Here is a 21,232-nt window from a genome sequence, read left to right as displayed (position 1 = left end):
TGGGAAAAGGGGTGACGAGGTAGTTAGGAGGAGACAAGGAACAGCTGGGGGAAAGAGGGGGAGAAAAGGTAACCTAATAACGACCAGCAGAGGGAGACAGGGTGAAGGGAAAGGACAGAAACAAGACACAACATGACAATACATGACAGAGGTCCTTCACAGTTTTATTTGAGACGACTGTACAACCATTAAGATTAATTGTCAGATTCAACAGAAGATCTCTTTGTTTCTTGGGACCTAGAACAAGCATCTCTGTTTTGTCCGAGTTTAAAAGTAGAAAGTTTGCAGCCATCCACTTCCTTATGTCTGAAACACATTCTTCTAGCAAGGGCAATTTTGGGGCTTCACCATGTTTAATTGAAATGTACAGCTGTGTGTCATCCGCATAGCAGTGAAAGTTAACATTATGTTTTCGAATGACATCCCCAAGAGGTAAAATATATAGTGAAAACAATAGTGGTCCTAAAACGGAACCTTGAGGAACACCGAAATTTACAGTTGATTTGTCAGAGGACAAACCATTCACAGAGACAAACTGATATCTTTCCGACAGATAAGATCTAAACCAGGCCAGAACTTGTCCGTGTAGACCAATCTCTCCAAAAGAATGTGGTGATCGATGGTATCAAAAGCAGCACTAAGGTCTAGGAGCACGAGGACAGATGCAGAGCCTCGGTCCGATGCCATTAAAATGTCATTTACCACCTTCACAAGTGCCGTCTCAGTGCTATGATGGGGTCTAAAACCAGACTGAAGCATTTCGTATACATTGTTTGTCTTCAGGAAGGCAGTGAGTTGTTGCGCAACAGCCTTTTCTAAAATTTTTGAGAGGAATGGAAGATTCGATATAGGCCGATAGTTTTTTATATTTTCTGGGTCAAGGTTTGGCTTCTTCAAGAGAGGCTTTATTACTGCCACTTTTAGTGAGTTTGGTACACATCCGGTGGATAGAGAGCCGTTTATTATGTTCAACATAGGAGGGCCAAGCACAGGAAGCAGCTCTTTCAGTAGTTTAGTTGGAATAGGGTCCAGTATGCAGCTTGAAGGTTTAGAGGCCATGATTATTTTCATAATTGTGTCAAGAGATATAGTACTAAAACACTTGAGCGTCTCTCTTGATCCTAGGTCCTGGCAGAGTTGTGCAGACTCAGGACAACTGAGCTTTGAAGGAATACGCAGATTTAAGGAGGAGTCCGTAATTTGCTTTCTAATAATCATAATCTTTTCCTCAAAGAAGTTCATGAATTTATCACTGCTAAAGTGAAAGTCATCCTCTCTTGGGGAATGCTGCTTTTTAGTTAGCTTTGCGACAGTATCAAAAAGGAATTTCGGATTGTTCTTATTTTCCTCAATTAAGTTAGAAAAATAGGATGATCGAGCAGCAGTAAGTGCTCTTCGGTACTGCACAGTACTGTCTTTCCAAGCTAGTCGGAAGACTTCCAGTTTGGTGTGGCGCCATTTCCGTTCCAATTTTCTGGAAGCTTGCTTCAGAGCTCGGGTATTTTCTGTGTACCAGGGAGCTAGTTTCTTATGAGAAATGTTTTTAGTTTTTAGGGGTGCAACTGCATCTAGGGTATTGCGCAAGGTTAAGTTGAGTTCCTCAGTTAAGTGGTTAACTGATTTTTGTCCTCTGGCGTCCTTGGGTAGACAGAGGGAATCTGGAAGGACATCAAGGAATCTTTGTGTTGTCTGTGAATTTATAGCACGACTTTTGATGATCCTTGGTTGGGGTCTGAGCAGATTATTTGTTGCAATTGCAAACGTAATAAAATGGTGGTCCGATAGTCCAGGATTATGAGGAAAAACATTAAGATCCACAACATTTATTCCATGGGACAAAACTAGGTCCAGCGTATGACTGTGACAGTGAGTGGGTCCAGAGACATGTTGGACAAAACCCACTGAGTCGATGATGGCTCCGAAAGGCTTTTGGAGTGGGTCTGTGGACTTTTCCATGTGAATATTAAAGTCACCAAAGATTAGAATATTATCCGCTATGACTACAAGGTCCGATAGGTCCGACTACAAGATAGTATTCTATTGTCAGGGAGAGTTCCAGAAATGATTTGAGGTGACGCTTGGCAGGAATACTATTTCCCTGAGAGAACAAGGTTGCCAAAATACTACATGAGAGCTTTTGCCACAAGTCCACTGAGAGTTACCTCTTTGTTGGCAATGTGCACTGTTTCTATATCACCTTTACAGCTATGAATAAGGCTAATTAAAAATATTTTAAAAACAGCTGATTGTTGCCCTGCAACCAGCAGCTGACTTAACTACAACAATGGAGCCAAGGCTAACAACAGATTACATCTTCAGATGTCATTAGCAAAGTGAGTATCCATTTTATTTTTTATTTTTTTACATTGCAGAATCATTCTTTGCCTGCTGAATAGCAGTCTCCTCTGCTTGCAGCTAATAGGAGCTGGAGCCATTCACCTATTGAAGGTAGTAATTTAGGTTCATTGCAGCTAAAGCTTTGTTTGAAAGACCAGGGCTCCTGAACATTAAGGTGTTAAGGAAAACAATGTGATGACAGCGATTGGCTTAACTGAGCGCCCTTCATTTAAACGTGCTCTGCGAGTTTGACGAGGTGCCTTTCTGGAGAGAGAGGGCTTCTACACAGGACTTGTTTTTCAGGCCAATATGCAGTATTATTGTCATGTATTATGCACCTTAAGTCAGGTAAATACATTTTCCGGTATGTGAGAATAAGAAGGATATACTGAAAATAAGTGATATCTGGGCAAATAATGTATTCATTGTCGGTATGTCACTTGTAACAACACTCTTTCCATGTTATTACCACTTTATGGAGTGTCAATGTAAAGTCCCCTCTTTTCCCCCATAGTTTCAAATATTAGTTCAGGGTTATATTTTGATCTATCAAAAATCATCACTTCTTAGCTTGCAAGATGTATGTTTCTGTGCAACGATAGCGACAGTAGAGTGAAGTATTTAAGTATTTTGGCACAGCAACAAACCTGCCAAGAGAGATGAACCTCCTAATAATATGGTACGTTCCTATTTGCACATCAGTGGAGGCTGGTGAGGGGAGGACGGGTCATAATAATGGCTGTAATGGTATCAAACACATTCCAGACATTATTATGAGCAGTCCTCCCCTCAGCAGCCTCCACTGTTTCACACGTTAAAAACTATACCAATCTTCCAACATTACACATGAGTTTATCTATTGAGAATCCTTTAAAGTATCAGTATGTACTTAGTGTGCTTTTGGGTCAGAGTGTCCATAAAGTGGGCCCAATGGCTGTGAGTGCAAGAGACCCAGTTTATTACACAGTCATTCATTTCACCACTTCAAAGTGCAGACTGTAATTACAATGCTCGAGGTGTGTCCAAACATACCAACAAAACCAGAAGCTGTTTTCTGGTGTTTTTCCTCCTCCACTTTTCAGGGAGATTGTTTCCCCCCCCCCCCTTTAAAAAAAAAAATCAAACCCAAAGAGATTATGTTAAAAGGAATGATTTTTCTGAGGACCGTAGGCTACCGACACTCAAGGGGATTCCTCCTGCTGAAAATCACCTTGGTCTATGTTCGGTTTGTACACGGCTTCAGTCACTCTTTTTCATTACTCGCATATCAGTTTCCACAGCATTATTGCATTGAGCTGACTATAGGCTACGTGTAGTTTACATGTCTCACTACCACTTAATCCTATGACAGGCTGTGTGTAGCAGGGCCCGGGACTGTGATCGACAAGGTGCCTGAGGGTGGGGGCGTGAGCAGAGCAAGTGGGGAGGTGGCTCCTGAGTGGAGCCGCAAAACTGCAACAGTTTCTCCCCTGAGGAGCGAGGCTTTCATCTGCCCGCTTACTGGCGCCTTCGCAAACCTCAGATTATCTGTGAAATCACCCTGTTTAATAACGCACAGCCTCATGGGAACGGCGCCCTCGCTCAGTCCCAGCCCTGTAGGCCCCCAGCGCATGCATGACTGCTCTTACCAGTCAAACTGGGCAGCTGAGTTTGGGATAGACCTTGTGATTCTCAAATAGTGGCTGTTTATTTCCCGCGGAACAATTTGCAAAGGTTTTTGTGTGGAAATGTAATGTTACATAATAAGAGAAACACATTTGATCATAGTTCATTTTTGTCAGGAATTTGATTAAAGTTTTTGTTTCATCACACTAACTTAGTTGGCTATTGGAATCAGGGCTGTGAATCTTGAAAACATAACCAAAGTGACATATTTTTTTTAGCACTGAGCAAATTCGGTAGTCTACTGTATTATCATAGGTACAACTGTTATAGGTAAAGTCATTTTAATTTCAACACAGCCTACTGTAGGGATCAATGATTTTTACAGAAACATTTAGCAGAAATCAGAAAGCCTGATGTAAAAAAAAACAAAAAAACAACACAAAATCTGCCTATGGTATGAATAAGTATTTTGGCAGTCTCAAAAATGTGCTTGAATAATGAAACAGTGATAAAATTGAAGTCAAAATGAAACAAGGCAATTCCATGGTGACAGAGTGATGCTGAGACTCAGATGTTTCACAAAAACCTATGATTGCAAAGTTAAAACAAACCATACAACTCTATGCAAAATGACCTCTTAACAATTTCCACAGAAAATTGCAGAAAAACACATCTACTTGAAGAACAGTGCAGATACAAATGATGGGACAAACAGCACAAACCGTCCTTCTGTTAACAAACGTTGCATCTGCACTGTTCTTCAAGTAAATGTGTTTTTGTCAAATGTTTATTGGACATTGCTAAAAGTAGTCATTGTGCATAGAGTTCTATGGTTTGTTTAACTCTGCAATCATTGGTTTTTGCTTGGAATACATTTGAAAGTGACAAATCTGAGTCTCAGAATCACTTTCCAATAGCTGTTTTTACTAGCAGATTAATTCAAGACTGCTCTAAAAATTGTCCACCAAAAAAATGTATGTGAGGGTATTCGCACTTCTTCAAAGGTCATGCATATTTGATGAAGAATAACTAGGCCTACTTTGTTTAAAGCTAGAATGCTTAATTGAAACAATAACAAAGCGTTTTAATAAAAACGCTGAGGGCTAGGCCTGGAGAAATGAAACCACACGTAATAGACAACGCTATGGATGCAAGGGCTGACCATCCATGATATCAAAATTATAGTTTTAACCATGTTTTGTGGCTATAACGTGTTTTTTCTTTACATTTACATTGTTTACAAACAGTAAAATAAGCTTATATTTTGGGATCTGATGGGCTACAACATTCTTCAATAATCAATAGTTATATATAATTAATTCAAAAGACTGAAAAAAATGGATTTAGCAACTAAGGATTCTAGTTTTAAAGATGCACCGTGTAGAAATCGCTCCACCATTTCCTGGATGCTAACATTCTAATAGTTCCCTTAATTTTAGTTTGTGACAAAACAAGCAAGCATAGTGTAGAGAGTCATTGTACCATCTAAACTACTGTGAAATACACTATATTTTCCATAACCAGAAATATTGTATTTTCAGCTGTTTGAAACTTAAGAACAAGAAACATAGAAATATCATACATAGAACATATCGCTTCCGCTTCTTAGACTTGCTTTCAATGAGAATGACAGATCTACAACTAAAATTTCTGTGTGGATTTGTTGGAGTCGCCCAAAAAGTGACATATTGCAGCTTTAAGAGAGCCTGATACAGACTAGGGCTGCAAGAAATCATTTTCCCACCAAATGTGTGTATCCTGAATTGAGGCACCAACAACGTTTTGCAATCAGGAAAAGGCATATCCCAATGGAGATTGTTAATTTGTGTTTATCTCTTCCATAATTATCTGCATGGGGCCTGTGTTTACATCTCTTGAGGTTAGGTTTGAAGTTATCCGTCACAGTAAATGCATGTGATATACTACATATATTTTGAACTCTTGTGTGAGAGACCAATCAATGACCAATCTCCTACATTTTGGCAGCGCTGCGATTGGCCGAAAGTTCCACTGGCGTCACGTGATTATTTTACTCACCCCCACACTTGACAGCTTGGGTCCTGATATCTGAACGCCACCTGTAGCTACGACTGTCAGTCAGTCTTGCCGAGTGCCATTGGGACATACTTAGGGGGAAATGTCTACCCATGTGAGTTTGAGGGATAGCAGTTCATCCGAGGAGGACAGCCGACCCGAGCGGGAGAGCACGATGGATGACCGCAAAACTCAAGTGACTACACATCATCATCCCTTCAGTGTAGAGGCTATAATGTCGGGTAGAAAGACTCACAGTGAGTTTACAAGCAAACCCGACAATGTCTCTGTGGTTACATTTTCAAAGACTCAGAACTCTCCGTACCTGTGCAGAGAGACATACAGCCCTCCCGAGGGAATCCGAAAGCACTTTATTCCACCATCGCCCGTAAAATCGGAGTCCTCCGAGCCGGATGACTGTGCTCCCTGGGTTATGAGCCCAAGATTCTCAGCGCAAACTCGTGAGTAACTTTTGGAGACTCACGTGAAAGAATTTCATTTAAATTAAGATATACAAATATGCTTATTTTAAGTAATTGGAACACATTTTGGAATATGTATACACGTGTACTTCTTACCTCACTATTTATCATAACTGATTTGTTATTTAGAGATTTAAAAAAATATATATATTTATCATATGGTATAATACAAATCAAATCGACCCATTTGAATTGGTTGGTATGTGCTGTCTCACAATATTGCATGGCTGTACATTCAATTTATTTGACAGGGTGTCAACTAAAAAGCCGTTTGCAAGTAATAACTTTTATGTATATGCCTAATTAATTAGGCTATATCTGAATGCTTGTGTAGAGAAAAAAGTACGATCATTTAAGTCTTGACGTTCAATTTATTAAACAATATGTGAAAAAGAAGTATTAGGAAAAACAGGCCTGGGTCTTTACAACATTAGTTGAGTTAATAAATGAGTTAATAAATGTCTTACTGTGGGTCTATCATGAAACATAATCTTTCAATTTGTACTCTTTATTTGGGATAATAAGATGTATTTCTATGTATCTTTATGGGCATATCAGGCAGGTCTTCAAACCCTTACATTGATTTGTGTGTTTTATTAGTATATCCACATACATGTTTGTTTATGTGGTTTGTGTGTAATTCAAATCAAATTGTGTTTGTCACCTTACAGTGAAATGCTTACTTACAAGCCCTTAACCAACAATGCGGTTCAAGAAATAGTTAAGAAAATATTTACTAAATAAAATAAAACAAGAATTCTATTAAAAGTAACACAATCAAATAACAATACCGAAGTTATATACGGGGAACCGAGTCAATGTGCGGGGAACAGGTTAGTCGAGGTCATTTGTACATGTAGGTAGTGGTAAAGTGACTATGCATAGATAATAAACAGTGAGTAGCATCAGTGTAAAACAAAGGGGGATCAATGTAAATTGTCCTTGTGGCCATTTGATTATGGCTTGGGGGTCGAAGTTGTTAAGGAGCAGTCTATGAAGTCTATGACTTGGGCCAGAGAGTCTATGACTTGGCGCAGAGAGTCTATGACTTGGCGCAGAGAGAACAGTCTATGACTTGACTGTAGTCTTTGACATTTTTTGGGCCTTCCTCTGACACCGCCTAGTATATAGGTAATGGATGGCAGGAAGCTCGGCCCCAGTGATGTACTGGGCCATACGCACTATCCTCTAGCGCCTTACGGTCAGATGCAGAGCAGTTGCCATACCAGGCGGTGATGTAACCGGTCAGGATGCACTTGATGGTGCAGTAGATGGAACTTTTTGAGGATCTGTGGACCCATGCCAAATCTTTTCAGTCTCCTGAGGGGGAAAAGGTGTTGTCGTGCCCTGTTCATGACTGTCTTGGTGTATTTGGACCATGATAGTTTGTTGGTGATGTGGACCCCAAAGAACTCTCGACCCGCTCCAGTACAGCCCTGTCGATGTGAATGGGGGTGTGTTTGGCCCTCCTTTTCCTGTAGTCCACAATCATCTCCTTTGTCTTGCCCACGTTGAGGGAGAGGTTGTTTTCCTGGGACCACACTGCCAGGTCTCTGACCTCCTCTCTATAGGCTGTCTCATCGTTGCCTGTGATCCGGCGTACCACTGTTGTGTCGTCAGCAAACTTAATGAGGGTGTTGGAGTCATGCTTGGCCACGCAGTCGTGGGTGAACAGGAAGTACAGGAGGGGACTAAGCACGCACTCCTGAGGGGCCCCTGTGTTGAGCATCAGCGTGGCAGATGTGTTGTTGCCTACCCTTACCACCTGGGCCCGGCCCGTCAGTAAGTCCACGATCCAGTTGCAGAGGGAGGTGTTTAGTCCCAGGGTCCTTCGCTTAGTGATGAGCTTTGTGGGCACTATGGTATTGAACGCTGAGCTGTAGTCAATGAACTGCATTTTCACATAGGTGTTCCTTTTGTCAAGTGGGAAAGGGCAGTGTGGAGTGCGATTGAAAGTACTTAAAATCATTCCAACAAATAACACTAATCTCCTCCATTGATATGTGTTCCCATTCCAATGTTTGACCATTTCCATTTTAAAGTCTAAATAGGTGACTGCGTCAGATATTAAATCTCTGCTCAAAATCAGTCTATTTTATGCAAAGAAGAAGTTAATTTCATGCATGGTCATTCACTTGTACAGTGCTTGGGTAAACTAGTAAGCCTACGTTTTAGAGTTTAAAATCGCTATCAGCCTCCAACCAAATAACTTTGGGCCCACTCAAACAGCTTCCTCTCTAACATTGTTAGTTTACGTATCAGAATGATACTACACATTTTCTATCAGAGTATTAGGGCTACCAGGATATTAAGTACATTTACTTTCTCACTCAAGTATCCATTTGTTACATTAAACCAGTATTGACTCTGATCCTGTCTGTCTGTCTGTCTGTCTGTCTGTCTGTCTGTCTGTCTGTCTGTCTGTCTGTCTGTCTGTCTGTCTGTCTGTCTGTCTGTCTGTCTCTGTCTCTGTCTCTGTCTCTCACTCTCTCTCTCCAGGGCAGGTGAGTCCTACCTGTCCGCTGAGAAAGCACAAGAACAATAGAAAGCCTCGTACTCCTTTCACCACCTCCCAGCTGCTGGCTCTGGAGCGTAAGTTTCGTCAGAAGCAGTACCTGTCCATCGCAGAGCGGGCCGAGTTCTCCAGCTCTCTGACGCTGACTGAGACTCAGGTCAAGATTTGGTTCCAGAACCGCCGGGCCAAGGCCAAGAGACTACAGGAAGCCGAGCTGGAGAAGCTCAAAATGGCTGCCAAACCTGTGCTGCATCCGGGCTTTACGTTACCCATGCCCCTGGGTGCCCAACTTCACACAGCTGTCTCCCTGTACGGACAGTCCTACCCCTACCACCGACCAATGCTGCCCCTTTCACCTATGGGACTGTACGCTACGCCGCTGGGATACAGCATGTATCACCTAACATGAAAATAGAGAGGAATATAACCTTGTTCTGTTGATATTAGTGTTGGACACTTGGACATCACTCTTTATAATGCTATCTTTTTCTCCTTGCTACAAAAAAAACACTGAAATGGAGATGATTTTCTTTCATAAACACACCTGAAAATACAGTGCCTCACTCACCAAAGAGCCTTAAAGACCTCAATGAATTGTTTTGCTGGTTTCTTATTTTTCTTCTGTGGATGGATAACAATTTGGCTATCCAGGCTAAGTCAACTAGTGGTTCTGTTTTACTTTATGTCATATATTCCAATGCAAATGTTCCCTTTATCCAATTGTCTCTGTGGTATTGATCAAATGTTGTTGTATTACTGTCATTACACTTGTCAGTATCTAACATAGAAGATTCAGCTTACGTCTGACTTCAGGTCTGCCTTGTTTCACCTCTCCTTGACAACAGACCGATAGGTTGGATTTTAGACCGCTTTCATTCCATACTGAAGGGTTGTCTTGTTTTTTTCAGAATCTCAACTCAAAGTCAACTCATTCAAAATTGTTGATATTTTGACACATTCCAAATGGTTATTTTTACATTAGATTTGACTTTAGCAACAAATTATATTCAGCACTTCTGTTTCATAAGACATGTGTAGTCTTAGTTTAATTTGTGTCTACTTATTTATTATACTTTCACTCGAAAAATGTTTATGCAGGAAATGAATTTATTGTGTGATTCATGTTTCGTATTTATAACATGTAGCTCAAATGTGGCAGAAGTTTCTGACCAAAATGTTATTTATACCTTTTATACTTTAATCTGAAGGTTCCAATGCAAAGGAGCTACAGTATGTAGTTTTCTAAATGTTTTTAATATCAGCAATGTATCTCATTTGCATGGACCAAAATTAAACAGGCTTTTAAAACGTGTTTGCTTTTTGAGATATCATGTAAGTAAGAATATGTTGTTTACGTGTCGACATCTTTGAAATTGAACATGACCTACATTTTGTCATGTGGTTGCATGGTTTCTAATGTTAATGTCAATATTTGACAACCCTCATGTAAGCACTAAAAAGTCAGCTATTCAGATAATTCCAGTTATTAGAACACTTTTGTAAACCATGTCAGTGAATGCCGTTTTAAAACAATGTTTGATGATATTTGCGAGGTTCTGCTCCCAGTAAGTAATATTATTGAATTCATTTCAAATGACATATTGTGTTTAATGTCAGTTGAAATGGAGAACTACAGAGTCCCAAACCATAGCATCTACACTATACCATCTCTCTCCTCTCCTCTCACCTCAGCCCTTCATGTTCTGAAAGCACTAAAGCACTAACTTCAGCAATAATCTGTGGAACGATAAGTAAAGCTGTACCTGTCTCATCAAACAATGCAGTGCGTCATACCTTTGGGTTATTTCAATGACAAAAGTTGTTGGAAGACTGCAATTTAAACTCGCCAGGTTTTAGATGGCAGTAGTAGGCCTATTACTTCCCCAGCAGCATTCTCTGGACTAATTGACCTTAATGTTATTGGTTTTAGTCAACTATACGGCTTCCACAGCACTTCCAATTGTGGGAAACACCATTGGTTTGGAGAGCCAGATTGGTCATGTTTTATGGTCCTCCTTCCTGCCTTGTTATATATCATTCATCAGGGGACTAATCCCATAAAGGTAGCTGCCTTTGTGGCAATTGTAAGAGCTGCTTACAATTTCCGTGTGACTTTGATGTAATGAGGAAATCATTTATAGGCAGCACTCTATTTATGAGCTTCCCTCTAATCAAAACAAGGCAGCGAGGCAAACCCTCAGCGCAGTCAAGCAATCAGTTTAATGAACAGCAGATTGGCAGAGATGTTCGAGGATCTGTTTGGAAATGTCAGGTTGGTGCTATATTACTTGTGAGTAGTTGTTTAGCTATTGAAACAATGCTCTATATTTGTACTAAATAAATCAAATTGTATTTGTCACATGCACTGAATACAACAGGTGTAGCCCTAACAGTGAAGCCCTTAACCAACAATGTGAAGAACGTATTTACTAAAATAAACTGAAGCAAAAAAATTTAAATAAGAAATACAAATTTAAAATAAGGGTTTAACCATTATTGTGATTTATTGTGATGCTGTGCTCTTTTGACACGTTGACCATCAATGTAACGTTAAACAACTCTCGAGGCAGAGGATGTGTGACATTTCAATGTTTGTGAACTTGTCATTCAACCAAGGAGAGTGTATACTTATACTTCCTCTAGTGGTGGTGTTGGATATGGCACCTTGGGTGGAGTTCATGACCAAGGTTCTCGGTAGGTGGTGCTATATGATTCCAATCTAAAAGGTCAATTGAGAATGGCAACAAACACACCCACCCACACGCACGTACTCACTCCCTCTCACAAACAAAACACACTTTGCATTTGCATGTAATGTATTTCATACTGTATATGTGTGTACAAATGGCGGACCGGTTGAATTCTTGAATATTCTGATTCTATTTTTTTTCTTCATAACATCACGTTAAGTCAGAAATAAGTATTTTTGAAGAACTTTTAGAAGTTAGTATTGGCCGTTGCCTTGTGTTTGTTTTCATAAAAACTTTATGAGCCCATGTCTTTCCTCTTGGTGAAGAACCTCAGGAAGCTGCAAGCCCAGCATTCGGGAAACATAAGGGTGTACTCTGTTTATTAGTCTGAGAGGCACTCTTCCACACAACAGAGCACACATTGTTCCAATGTATTTTTAATGTCATCTCTCTATCTCAGGGTCGGTTCCAGGCATAAGCCCTTTTTTTGAGGCAGGGGGAACTCAGTCGGGGGTCTCAACTTACTATTGAGAATAAGAAAAGTAGAATACACCACCTGCAATTTTGACATTTGGTTGTGTATCAGCAGTTTTTCTCTTGTTATGTCAGTCACTGACAGTCACTCAATTATCCATGTAAGCTAACAATTGTTAGATTGGTAGTTAGTCCAGCCAGCTACATTATCTAAACGTGTACTAATTATGGCTGAATACCTACCAGGTATTTAGGGCATGTGCCCAGGGCCCCAGACCTCCGGGAGGCCCCCTTTGGTTTTGTTAGTAATTTTCACTCAGATATCATATTAACATGGCATAAGTCATTACAAAATGTGTAGATTTGCAGGAAATATGCTTTAAAGCTATAAGAATGTCTCTCCGCACCATGGCAAAATGTACAGAAATGTAGAAAAATGTATTGAAAACTTCTACGTTTTCTCTACGCCCCATGGCAAAATGTGTAGAATTACAGGAAATTAACTTTAAAAAATAAATGTTTTCCTCCTCCATCAAGAGGGAGGGGGGCACTAAAATGATTTACTACGAGGTGGCCCCCCCCCCCCCAACAAAATCTTGCTTAGGGCCTCCAAAAGGATAGAGCCCTGCTCCATCTCATTGCATCGTAGAGGAGAGGAGCTGGAGAGAGGAACAGAGAGGATCAGAGCTAGCCTTTGTTTGAACATCACATTCTGATGACCAAACAATTGGGCCTGGAAACATGGAAAATGGATATAAAGAATCAATCCCTTGTGCTGCCATGCCCATGGATTTTTCCCTTCTGTGAGGGGATTTCATTGGTTCCACCACTAGGGACAGAGAGAGGCCGTCTGCTTAGCAAATAAGGGGCTTTGACCAACCAGATACACATTGATTTTCCACCAAGGGATTGTGTTGGCTTCTGGGAGTATTCTACATGGTACATTAGGGTTTCCCAAACTCGGTCCTCAGGACCCCAAAGGGTGCACATTTTGATTTAAATAATCAACTAATCTTCTAGCTTTGATGAATCAGCTGTGTAGTGTTAGGGCAAAAAACAAAATGTGCACCCCTTGGGGTCCCAGAACCGAGTTTGGGAAACGCTGTAGTACATCATGTAAAAGTGTGTATTGTCATGATATAATTAACTAGGCAAGGAACAAGACCTCCCATTACGCTACCAATTCATTAGTAGCATCCTTGTGGAAGCTGATGTGAGGAATCAAGTCGTCTCTATATTATGTTTGAAATGTGTACTGAAAAATAAGAGAGTATGTCAAAAAACATGTACACGCAATGTACTATTAAGCCTGTGAGACCTACTGTTGCAAAAATGCAACGCCGCCTAAATTGCATCCTAAACGTAAAAATGAATGTCAAACACTACATACTGTTTACAATTTTACATACAATTTTAGTATCTGAAAATTCTCGAGACCCCACCCATGTAATTAAGTCAATGTTTACATTTTTAAATTTGGGGCTATGGCAGTCAATTGAAAAACATTCTAGCAGCATTTCTGATTGTCTTCACAACTCACCATCTCATACTGTTAATGTGGGGCAGTCAATTGTGAATTAGTCTGACATACAGAAAGGTATCTTATCTTACCACTACTAATGAGATGGATGTGTTTGAAGCATTTTGTGTCAGAGCTTCTCAAAGTCAGGGGGCATGATCAACAGTGCACACCTCATCTCTGCTGCCACATCCAACCTGGATCGATACTTGGTTTTAATGTAGACGAGAGCACTGAATCTAGTTTTACACAGATATGAGCTGGTGATGGGTAGCCTACCATGAGTTTTATGGTGTTTTCAAGACAACTGGGAACTGAAACATACGAGGTCAAATCACGACCAGTCACGATCACGATCACGATCACGATCAGTGATCTTAAGGTCGAAAGGTCAGACCTCTAGAAAGAGACCCGAATTCCCGAGTTGGAATTCCAAGTTGGATGACCTTTCAAAAGATTTTTCCCAGTCGGAGCTTATTTCTTTCCAAGTTCCTAGTTGTCTTGAACGCACTGAATTCGGAAGTAAGAGATTTCCGAGTTCCGAGTTTGCCAGTTGTTTTGAATGCAGCATTAATGCTCAGAGGAAGATGGCATTCCATTTGAGTCAGGAAACAAAACTCCTCCATAGTGACCCGTGAATACGTTGTCTGCAGCATTCGGTCACATAACAGCTCGATCAACTGTTCGATTTCACTTACCGGCATGTCAACTTAGCCAGGATCACAGTCAAATGGATTGGGAAGTGGGTCCGTCCCAAAGTGCTCTTCCAAACATTGGAGGTGAGCAGTCATCACTCGTGTGGGACTTACTGATGCTGTTTTCTTTCTTTTTTTTTCATTACACAGAAAGTCATCCATTGGGAACGACAACAGTTCCTCTCTCAATTCGAAAACTTTTTCCAACCCTCCCCCTTAATAACCACCAAGCCTCGATGTGAAATAGAACATTGTCATGTTTAGATCCCATATCTCCACATAGTTTTGCATCAGGCGTGCGTGCAGTGGATGTGGTGTACAATCGAAGTTACCTGCTGCCATATCTCTCTCCGTATATCTGATTTCTGTGTTCAGTTCTTTTGCTGCCAGTTGCTCTCGGTGTATCATACAATGAATCCATATGGCACGTTCATTACTAGAGTGTAGCGGCCGGCCCGCCGTCCCGTGATAGATGGAGCCCATCTGAGCAAAAGCCCACCATTCGATACCATAAGGAATCAGCACACTAAACATCCGTTATGCCGTTTCATGATCGGGAATTGTGAGACAGAACAATATGTCCTCGTTAATACCCCCCCCCCCCCCACCCCCCGACATGTATAACAAACAAAAGTCAATGCATAGACATCTTGGTCCTCATAACTAACGTCCATTTGGAGAGCATAAGCCGGGGAGTTTTTGAGTCATTCAGTTAGTCACTCTTAATTGGTTGCAATAGCATAAATTCTTTGTTAACAGCGTTATCTGACAAAGGTATTGATGTGAGTTTCTGTGCCTCTGCCCCCCCACACATTGTTTTCAACATATCAATTGTGGCCCGTAGTATCAAAATCAATGCCGATTTTAGCATATACATCTTTGTGGGGCAAACATTCTGAAAATTGTGTGATGCATGCTAGCAAAGCCACTACACAACAGAACACAACACAACACCAAACAATACATTAATTGGACTAATACAGGGACAAACTGTTTGTGGGCACAAACTGTCCCAACAGCAGGGTCCAAACACCTTACCACAGCTACACATTGTCACACCCTGATCTGTTTCACCTGTGTTTGTGCTTGTCTCCACCCCCTCCAAGTGTCACCCCTCTTCCCCATTGTCCCCAGTGTATTTATACCTGTGTTCTCTGTTTGTCTGTTGGCAGTTAGTTTTTTTTCATGAAACCTACCAGCATGTGTCCCCTTGCTCCTGTCTGTTTTTGTCCCTGTTTTTCTAGTTTTTTCCGGGTTGGACCTTTCTGCCTGCCCTGACCCTGAGCTTGCCTGCCGTTCTATACCTTGTCACACCTCTCTGGATTATTGACCCCTGCCTGACCAAACCCTGAGACTGCCTGCCTGTCACGCCCTGACCTTAGAGCTTTTTAAGTCTCTATTTTGGTTTGGTCAGGGTGTGATTTGGGTGGGCATTCTATGTTCCTTTTTCTATGTTTTTGTATTTCTTTGTTTTGGCCGGGTATGGTCCTCAATCAGGGACAGCTGTCTATTTGTTGTCTCTGATTGGGAACCATACTTAGGTAGCTTTTTCCCACAGGGTTTTTGTGGGTAGTTAATTTCTGTTTAGTGTTTGCACCTTACAGACTGTTTCGATTATTCTCTTTGTTATTTTTGTTATAGTGTTCAGTTTTAATAAAGAAAGCATGAACACATACCACACTGCGCTTTGGTCCGATGATTCCTTATCTTCTGACGACGAATATCGTTACACTGCCGTTCTGGACCTTTGCACCCTTTCTGGATTACTGACCTCTGCCTGCCCTTGGCCTGTCGTTTGCCTGCCCCTGTACTAGAAATATACTTTTCTTACTTCAACACTGTCTGCATCTGGGTCATACCTGAAACCTGATGCACATGGTTATCAGCAGAGCCTTGTCTGGAAGCAAAACAGTTCATTCAGCCTAATTTACTACCTTTTAAAAAACATAGCTGATATGGCAGACTTTCTTAAGCAAATGTGTTTTCTACTGAGAATTGAGATGTACAAACTATGGCATAAGGGGAAGACTAGCGGATAAGAGACAATCCATAATTTCAATTAAGACATTTATGAGCGAGCTAGGACGGACGTAGTCAGTATACCTATTTGTTCAGCACTTTAACAAATGCACGCTACAGAATTCAGAATTCAGAATTCAGTCCGTTCTTACAATATTCTCCCTGTACACCAAGTCAGAACCGTAGGATAAATAAAATGGGCATATAAGCAGACAATGAAAGCTCTAACAATATTCAATGATGAAATTTCTCTAAAACAGGGTATAGGCTACAGGTTCACCACCAAATCAGAACAGTAGGCCAAATTATGAGGGGTAAAGGGGCCAAAGTATTAGGTTGAGGCACATGGGCTTCTAACAGCTTACTACACAACATCATCTTAGTATTACTTTCTTGGCTACAGTATACATATCTTCGTGGCATATTACATAATTTATGTAACAGCATACAATACATTTTTGGACTCACCTTGTTGTGCTGTGCTCACTTGAAAAGGAAGGTGGCGCAGCAGTCCTTCTTGTGGGTTCTAGAAAGAGGCCCGAAATCCTGACTTGGAATTCCGAGTTGGGTGACCATTCAAAATGATTTTCTGTATTTTCCCAGTCGGAACTAGTTTTATCCAAGTTTCCAGTTGTCTTGAACTCACTGAAGTCTGAGATTTCCCAGTTCTGAGTTTCCAGTTGTTTTGAAAGAGGCAGAAGTCATGCTGGATTGACAGCATGGCCAATGTATTCAAACTCTTCTGGCCCATGGCGTTATCCCCTTTTTAGTGATATCTAATTGGCAGTTACGGTTTTGTCTCATCGCTGCAACTCCCCTAGGGACTCGGCGAAGGTTGACCTTCTTGACCTGGAAGCCAGCCGCACCAATGTGTCGGAAGAAACACTGTCAAACTGACTAACGAAGTCAGCTTCTTAGGCACCTGGCCCGCCACAAGGAGTCGCTAGAGTATAACGAGAAAAGGATATCCTGGCCGGCCAAACCCTCCCCTAAACTGGATGACTCTGGGCCAATTGTGTGCCGCCTCATGGGTCTCCCGGTCACACCCAGCTGTAACACAGCCTGGGATCGAACTAGGGGCTGCAGTGGCACTTTAGCACCCATTGTTAAATTTGCAATTTCCAACTTGTTGTGTAATGTTTATGTCCGATACATTTTATCTATAAGTTCTCTTCATATGACAAGGATTGAAAAGGATTTGCCAGTAGATTGCTGACTTGATGCACGATGATAACTGCTTGTTTAGCTTTCTACCTAAGATTTTGAAAGTATGATCTTGATTTGATCAGTGCAATCAACGCTACAATAGATATAACGTGATTGGACGTCATTTTATCTGTGGCCAGATGACCTTGAGCCTTTTTTTTGGATAGGCACTTCTAATGTAAGTCTATGGCAGCATCCAAGGAGCTTGAATTTTCGAGCTCTACCCGTATACATTTTTTGGTGTGTCAGTATGATTTTGTGGCATCAGTAACCTCTGAAACATTAGAAACCTGTCCGCTCGTCTGAGACCGCACTTGTCCCCTACACAAGCATATGTTGTTAGCCACCCATGCAAGTGCAAATGTAGGTTCTTAATAATCTGAGCCAGTTTGCACCAGCATGAAAATAATCCTGCAGCAACAGAGAATGTGAATAATTATGTGGATTATAATTAATGGACATTTTTTTGTAGGGGTTGATACATTTTTTGTTAGGGAAAATCAAGTCTGAAACTTCAAAGTGGAAATTTCAAACTTTAGAAGTGTTACGGTGAGTGAATGAGGACCCAAAAGCGAACTAACTTAAACAGAGCTTCTTTAATAACCAAACTGTGGTAGGCTCAGATAGACCGGCAGATTCCGACAGGACAGGACAAGGTTACAGCAAACATGACGATAGTCTGGCTCAGGCATGAAACACAACAAACAAGAATCCGACAAGGACAGGAACAAAAACAGAGAGAGATATAGGGACCTAATCAGAGGGAAAAAGGGAACAGGTGGGAAACGGGGTGAATGGGTAGTTAGGAGGAGACAAGGAACAGCTGGGGGAAAGCGGGGGAGAAAAGGTAACCTAATAACGACCAGCAGAGGGAGACAGGGTGAAGGGAAAGGACAGAGACAAGACACAACATGACAGTACATGACAGTACCCCCCCACTCACCGAGCGCCTCCTGGCGCACTCGAGGAGGAAACCTGGCGGCAACGGAGGAAATCCTCGATCAGCGCACGGTCCAGCACGTCCCGAGAGGGAACCCAACTCCTCTCCTCAGGACCGTACCCCTCCCAATCTACGAGGTACTGGTGACCACGGCCCCGAGGACGCATGTCCAAAATTCTACGGACCCTGTAGATGGGTGCGCCCTCGACAAGGATGGGGGGGGGGGGGGAAGACGAGCGGGGGCGCGAAGGACGGGCTTGATGCAGGAGACATGGAAGACCGGGTGGACGCGACGAAGGTATCGCGGAAGAAGAAGTCGAACTGCGACAGGATTAATGACCCGAGAAATACGGAACGGACCAATGAACCGCGGGGTCAACTTGCGAGAAGCCGTCTTAAGGGGAAGGTTCTGAGTGGAGAGCCAAACTCTCTGACCGCGACAATATCTAGGACTCTTAGTTCTACGCTTATTAGCAGCCCTCACAGTCTGCGTCCTATAACGGCAAAGTGCAGACCTGACCCTCTTCCAGGTGCGCTCGCAACGTTGGACAAAAGCCTGAGCGGAGGGGACGCTGGACTCGGCGAACTGAGATGAGAACAGCGGAGGCTGGTACCCGAGGCTACTCTGAAAAGGAGATAGCCCGGTCGCAGACGAAGGAAGCGAGTTGTGGGCGTATTCTGCCCAGGGGAGCTGTTCTGACCAAGACGCAGGGTTACGAAAAGAAAGACTGCGTAAGATGCGACCAATAGTCTGATTGGCCCGTTCTGCTTGACCGTTAGACTGGGGGTGAAAGCCGGAAGAGAGACTGACGGAAGCCCCAATCAAACGGCAAAACTCCCTCCAAAATTGAGACGTGAATTGCGGACCTCTGTCCGAAACGACGTCCGACGGAAGGCCATGAATTCTGAAAACATTCTCGATGATGATTTGTGCCGACTCTTTAGCAGAAGGAAGCTTAGCAAGGGGAATGAAATGAGCCGCCTTAGAGAACCTATCGACAACCGTAAGAATAACAGTCTTCCCCGCTGACGAAGGCAGTCCGGTGACAAAATCTAAGGCGATGTGAGACCACGGTCGAGAGGGAATAGGAAGCGGCCTGAGACGGCCGGCAGGAGGAGAGTTACCGGACTTAGTCTGCGCGCAGACCGAACAAGCAGCCACGAAACGACGCGTGTCATGCTCCCGGGTGGGCCACCAAAAACGCTGGCGAATGGAAGCAAGCGTACCCCGAACGCCAGGGTGGCCGGCTAACTTGGCAGAGTGAGCCCACTGAAGAACGGCCAGACGAGTAGGAACGGGAACGAAAAGAAGGTTCCTAGGACAAGCGCGCGGCGACGGAGTGTGAGTGAGCGCTTGTTTTACCTGCCTCTCAATTCCCCAGACAGTCAACCCGACAACACGCCCCTCAGGGAGAATCCCCTCGGGGTCAGTGGAGGCTACTGAAGAACTGAAGAGACGAGACAAAGCATCAGGCTTGGTGTTCTTAGAGCCCGGACGATAAGAAATCACGAACTCGAAACGAGCGAAAAACAGCGCCCAACGCGCCTGACGCGCATTAAGTCGTTTGGCAGAACGGATGTACTCAAGGTTCCTATGGTCAGTCCAAACGACAAAAGGAACGGTCGCCCCCTCCAACCACTGTCGCCATTCGCCTAGGGCTAACCGGATGGCGAGCAGTTCGCGGTTACCCACATCATAGTTACGTTCCGACGGCGACAGGCGATGAGAAAAATACGCGCATGGGTGGACCTTGTCGTCAGAGAGGGAGCGCTGAGAAAGAATGGCTCCCACGCCCACCTCTGACGCGTCAACCTCGACAACGAACTGTCTAGAGACGTCAGGCGTAACAAGGATAGGAGCGGATGTAAAACGATTCTTGAGGAGATCAAAAGCTCCCTGGGCGGAAACGGACCACTTAAAGCACGTCTTGACAGAAGTAAGGGCTGTGAGAGGAGCTGCCACCTGACCGAAATTACGGATGAAACGACGATAGAAGTTCGCGAAGCCGAGAAAGCGCTGCAGCTCGACGCGTGACTTAGGGACGGGCCAATCAATGACAGCTTGGACCTTAGCGGGATCCATCTTAATGCCTTCAGCGGAAATAACAGAACCGAGAAATGTGACGGAGGAGGCATGAAAAGTGCACTTCTCAGCCTTCACAAAAAGACAATTCTCTAAAAGGCGCTGGAGGACACGTCGAACGTGCTGAACATGAATCTGGAGTGACGGTGAAAAAATCAGGATATCGTCAAGGTAAACGAAAACAAAGATGTTCAGCATGTCTCTCAGGACATCATTGACTAATGCCTGAAAGACAGCTGGAGCGTTAGCGAGGCCGAAAGGAAGAACCCGGTATTCAAAGTGCCCTAACGGAGTGTTAAACGCCGTCTTCCACTCGTCCCCCTCCCTGATGCGCACGAGATGGTAAGCGTTACGAAGGTCCAACTTAGTGAAAAACCTGGCTCCCTGCAGGATCTCGAAGGCTGAAGACATAAGAGGAAGCGGATAACGATTCTTCACTGTTATGTCATTCAGCCCTCGATAATCTATGCAGGGGCGCAGAGACCCGTCCTTCTTCTTGACAAAAAAAAACCCCGCTCCGGCGGGAGAGGAGGAGGGGACTATGGTACCGGCGTCAAGAGCTACAGACAAATAATCTTCGAGAGCCTTACGTTCGGGAGCCGACAGAGAGTATAGTCTACCCCGGGGGGGGGG

The 21,232-nt window shown here is 42.9% G+C and overlaps 1 protein-coding gene and 1 long non-coding RNA gene across 2 annotated transcripts in view; one reads left to right on the top strand and one right to left on the bottom strand.

Annotated features, from left to right (window-relative positions):
- Positions 1–21,232, bottom strand: part of LOC149979214 (uncharacterized) — a 205,890-nt gene that overhangs the window by 90,323 nt on the left and 94,335 nt on the right. The gene's annotated exons all lie outside the window — the stretch shown is intronic.
- Positions 5,948–10,285, top strand: msx2b (muscle segment homeobox 2b). Its single transcript, XM_021624158.3, has 2 exons — positions 5,948–6,437; positions 8,958–10,285. Exons 1-2 carry the CDS (start codon positions 6,080–6,082, stop codon positions 9,380–9,382), a joined length of 783 nt encoding a protein of 260 aa, XP_021479833.1. The 5' UTR covers positions 5,948–6,079; the 3' UTR covers positions 9,383–10,285.

Source organism: Oncorhynchus mykiss, chromosome 12 (assembly GCF_057628025.1).
Source record: "Oncorhynchus mykiss isolate SJ-2025 chromosome 12, ASM5762802v1, whole genome shotgun sequence".
In the NCBI taxonomy this organism is placed as follows: domain Eukaryota; kingdom Metazoa; phylum Chordata; class Actinopteri; order Salmoniformes; family Salmonidae; genus Oncorhynchus; species Oncorhynchus mykiss.
This window is presented reverse-complemented; position numbering and strand designations above follow the sequence as displayed.

Coding starts and splice junctions, on each gene's coding strand:
- msx2b (XM_021624158.3), top strand. CDS start 6,080: ATGTCTACCCATGTGAGTTTGAGGGATAGCAGTTCATCCGAGGAGGAC. Junction 6,438..8,957: donor AAGATTCTCAGCGCAAACTC/GTGAGTAACTTT, acceptor CTCTCTCTCCAG/GGCAGGTGAGTCCTACCTGT.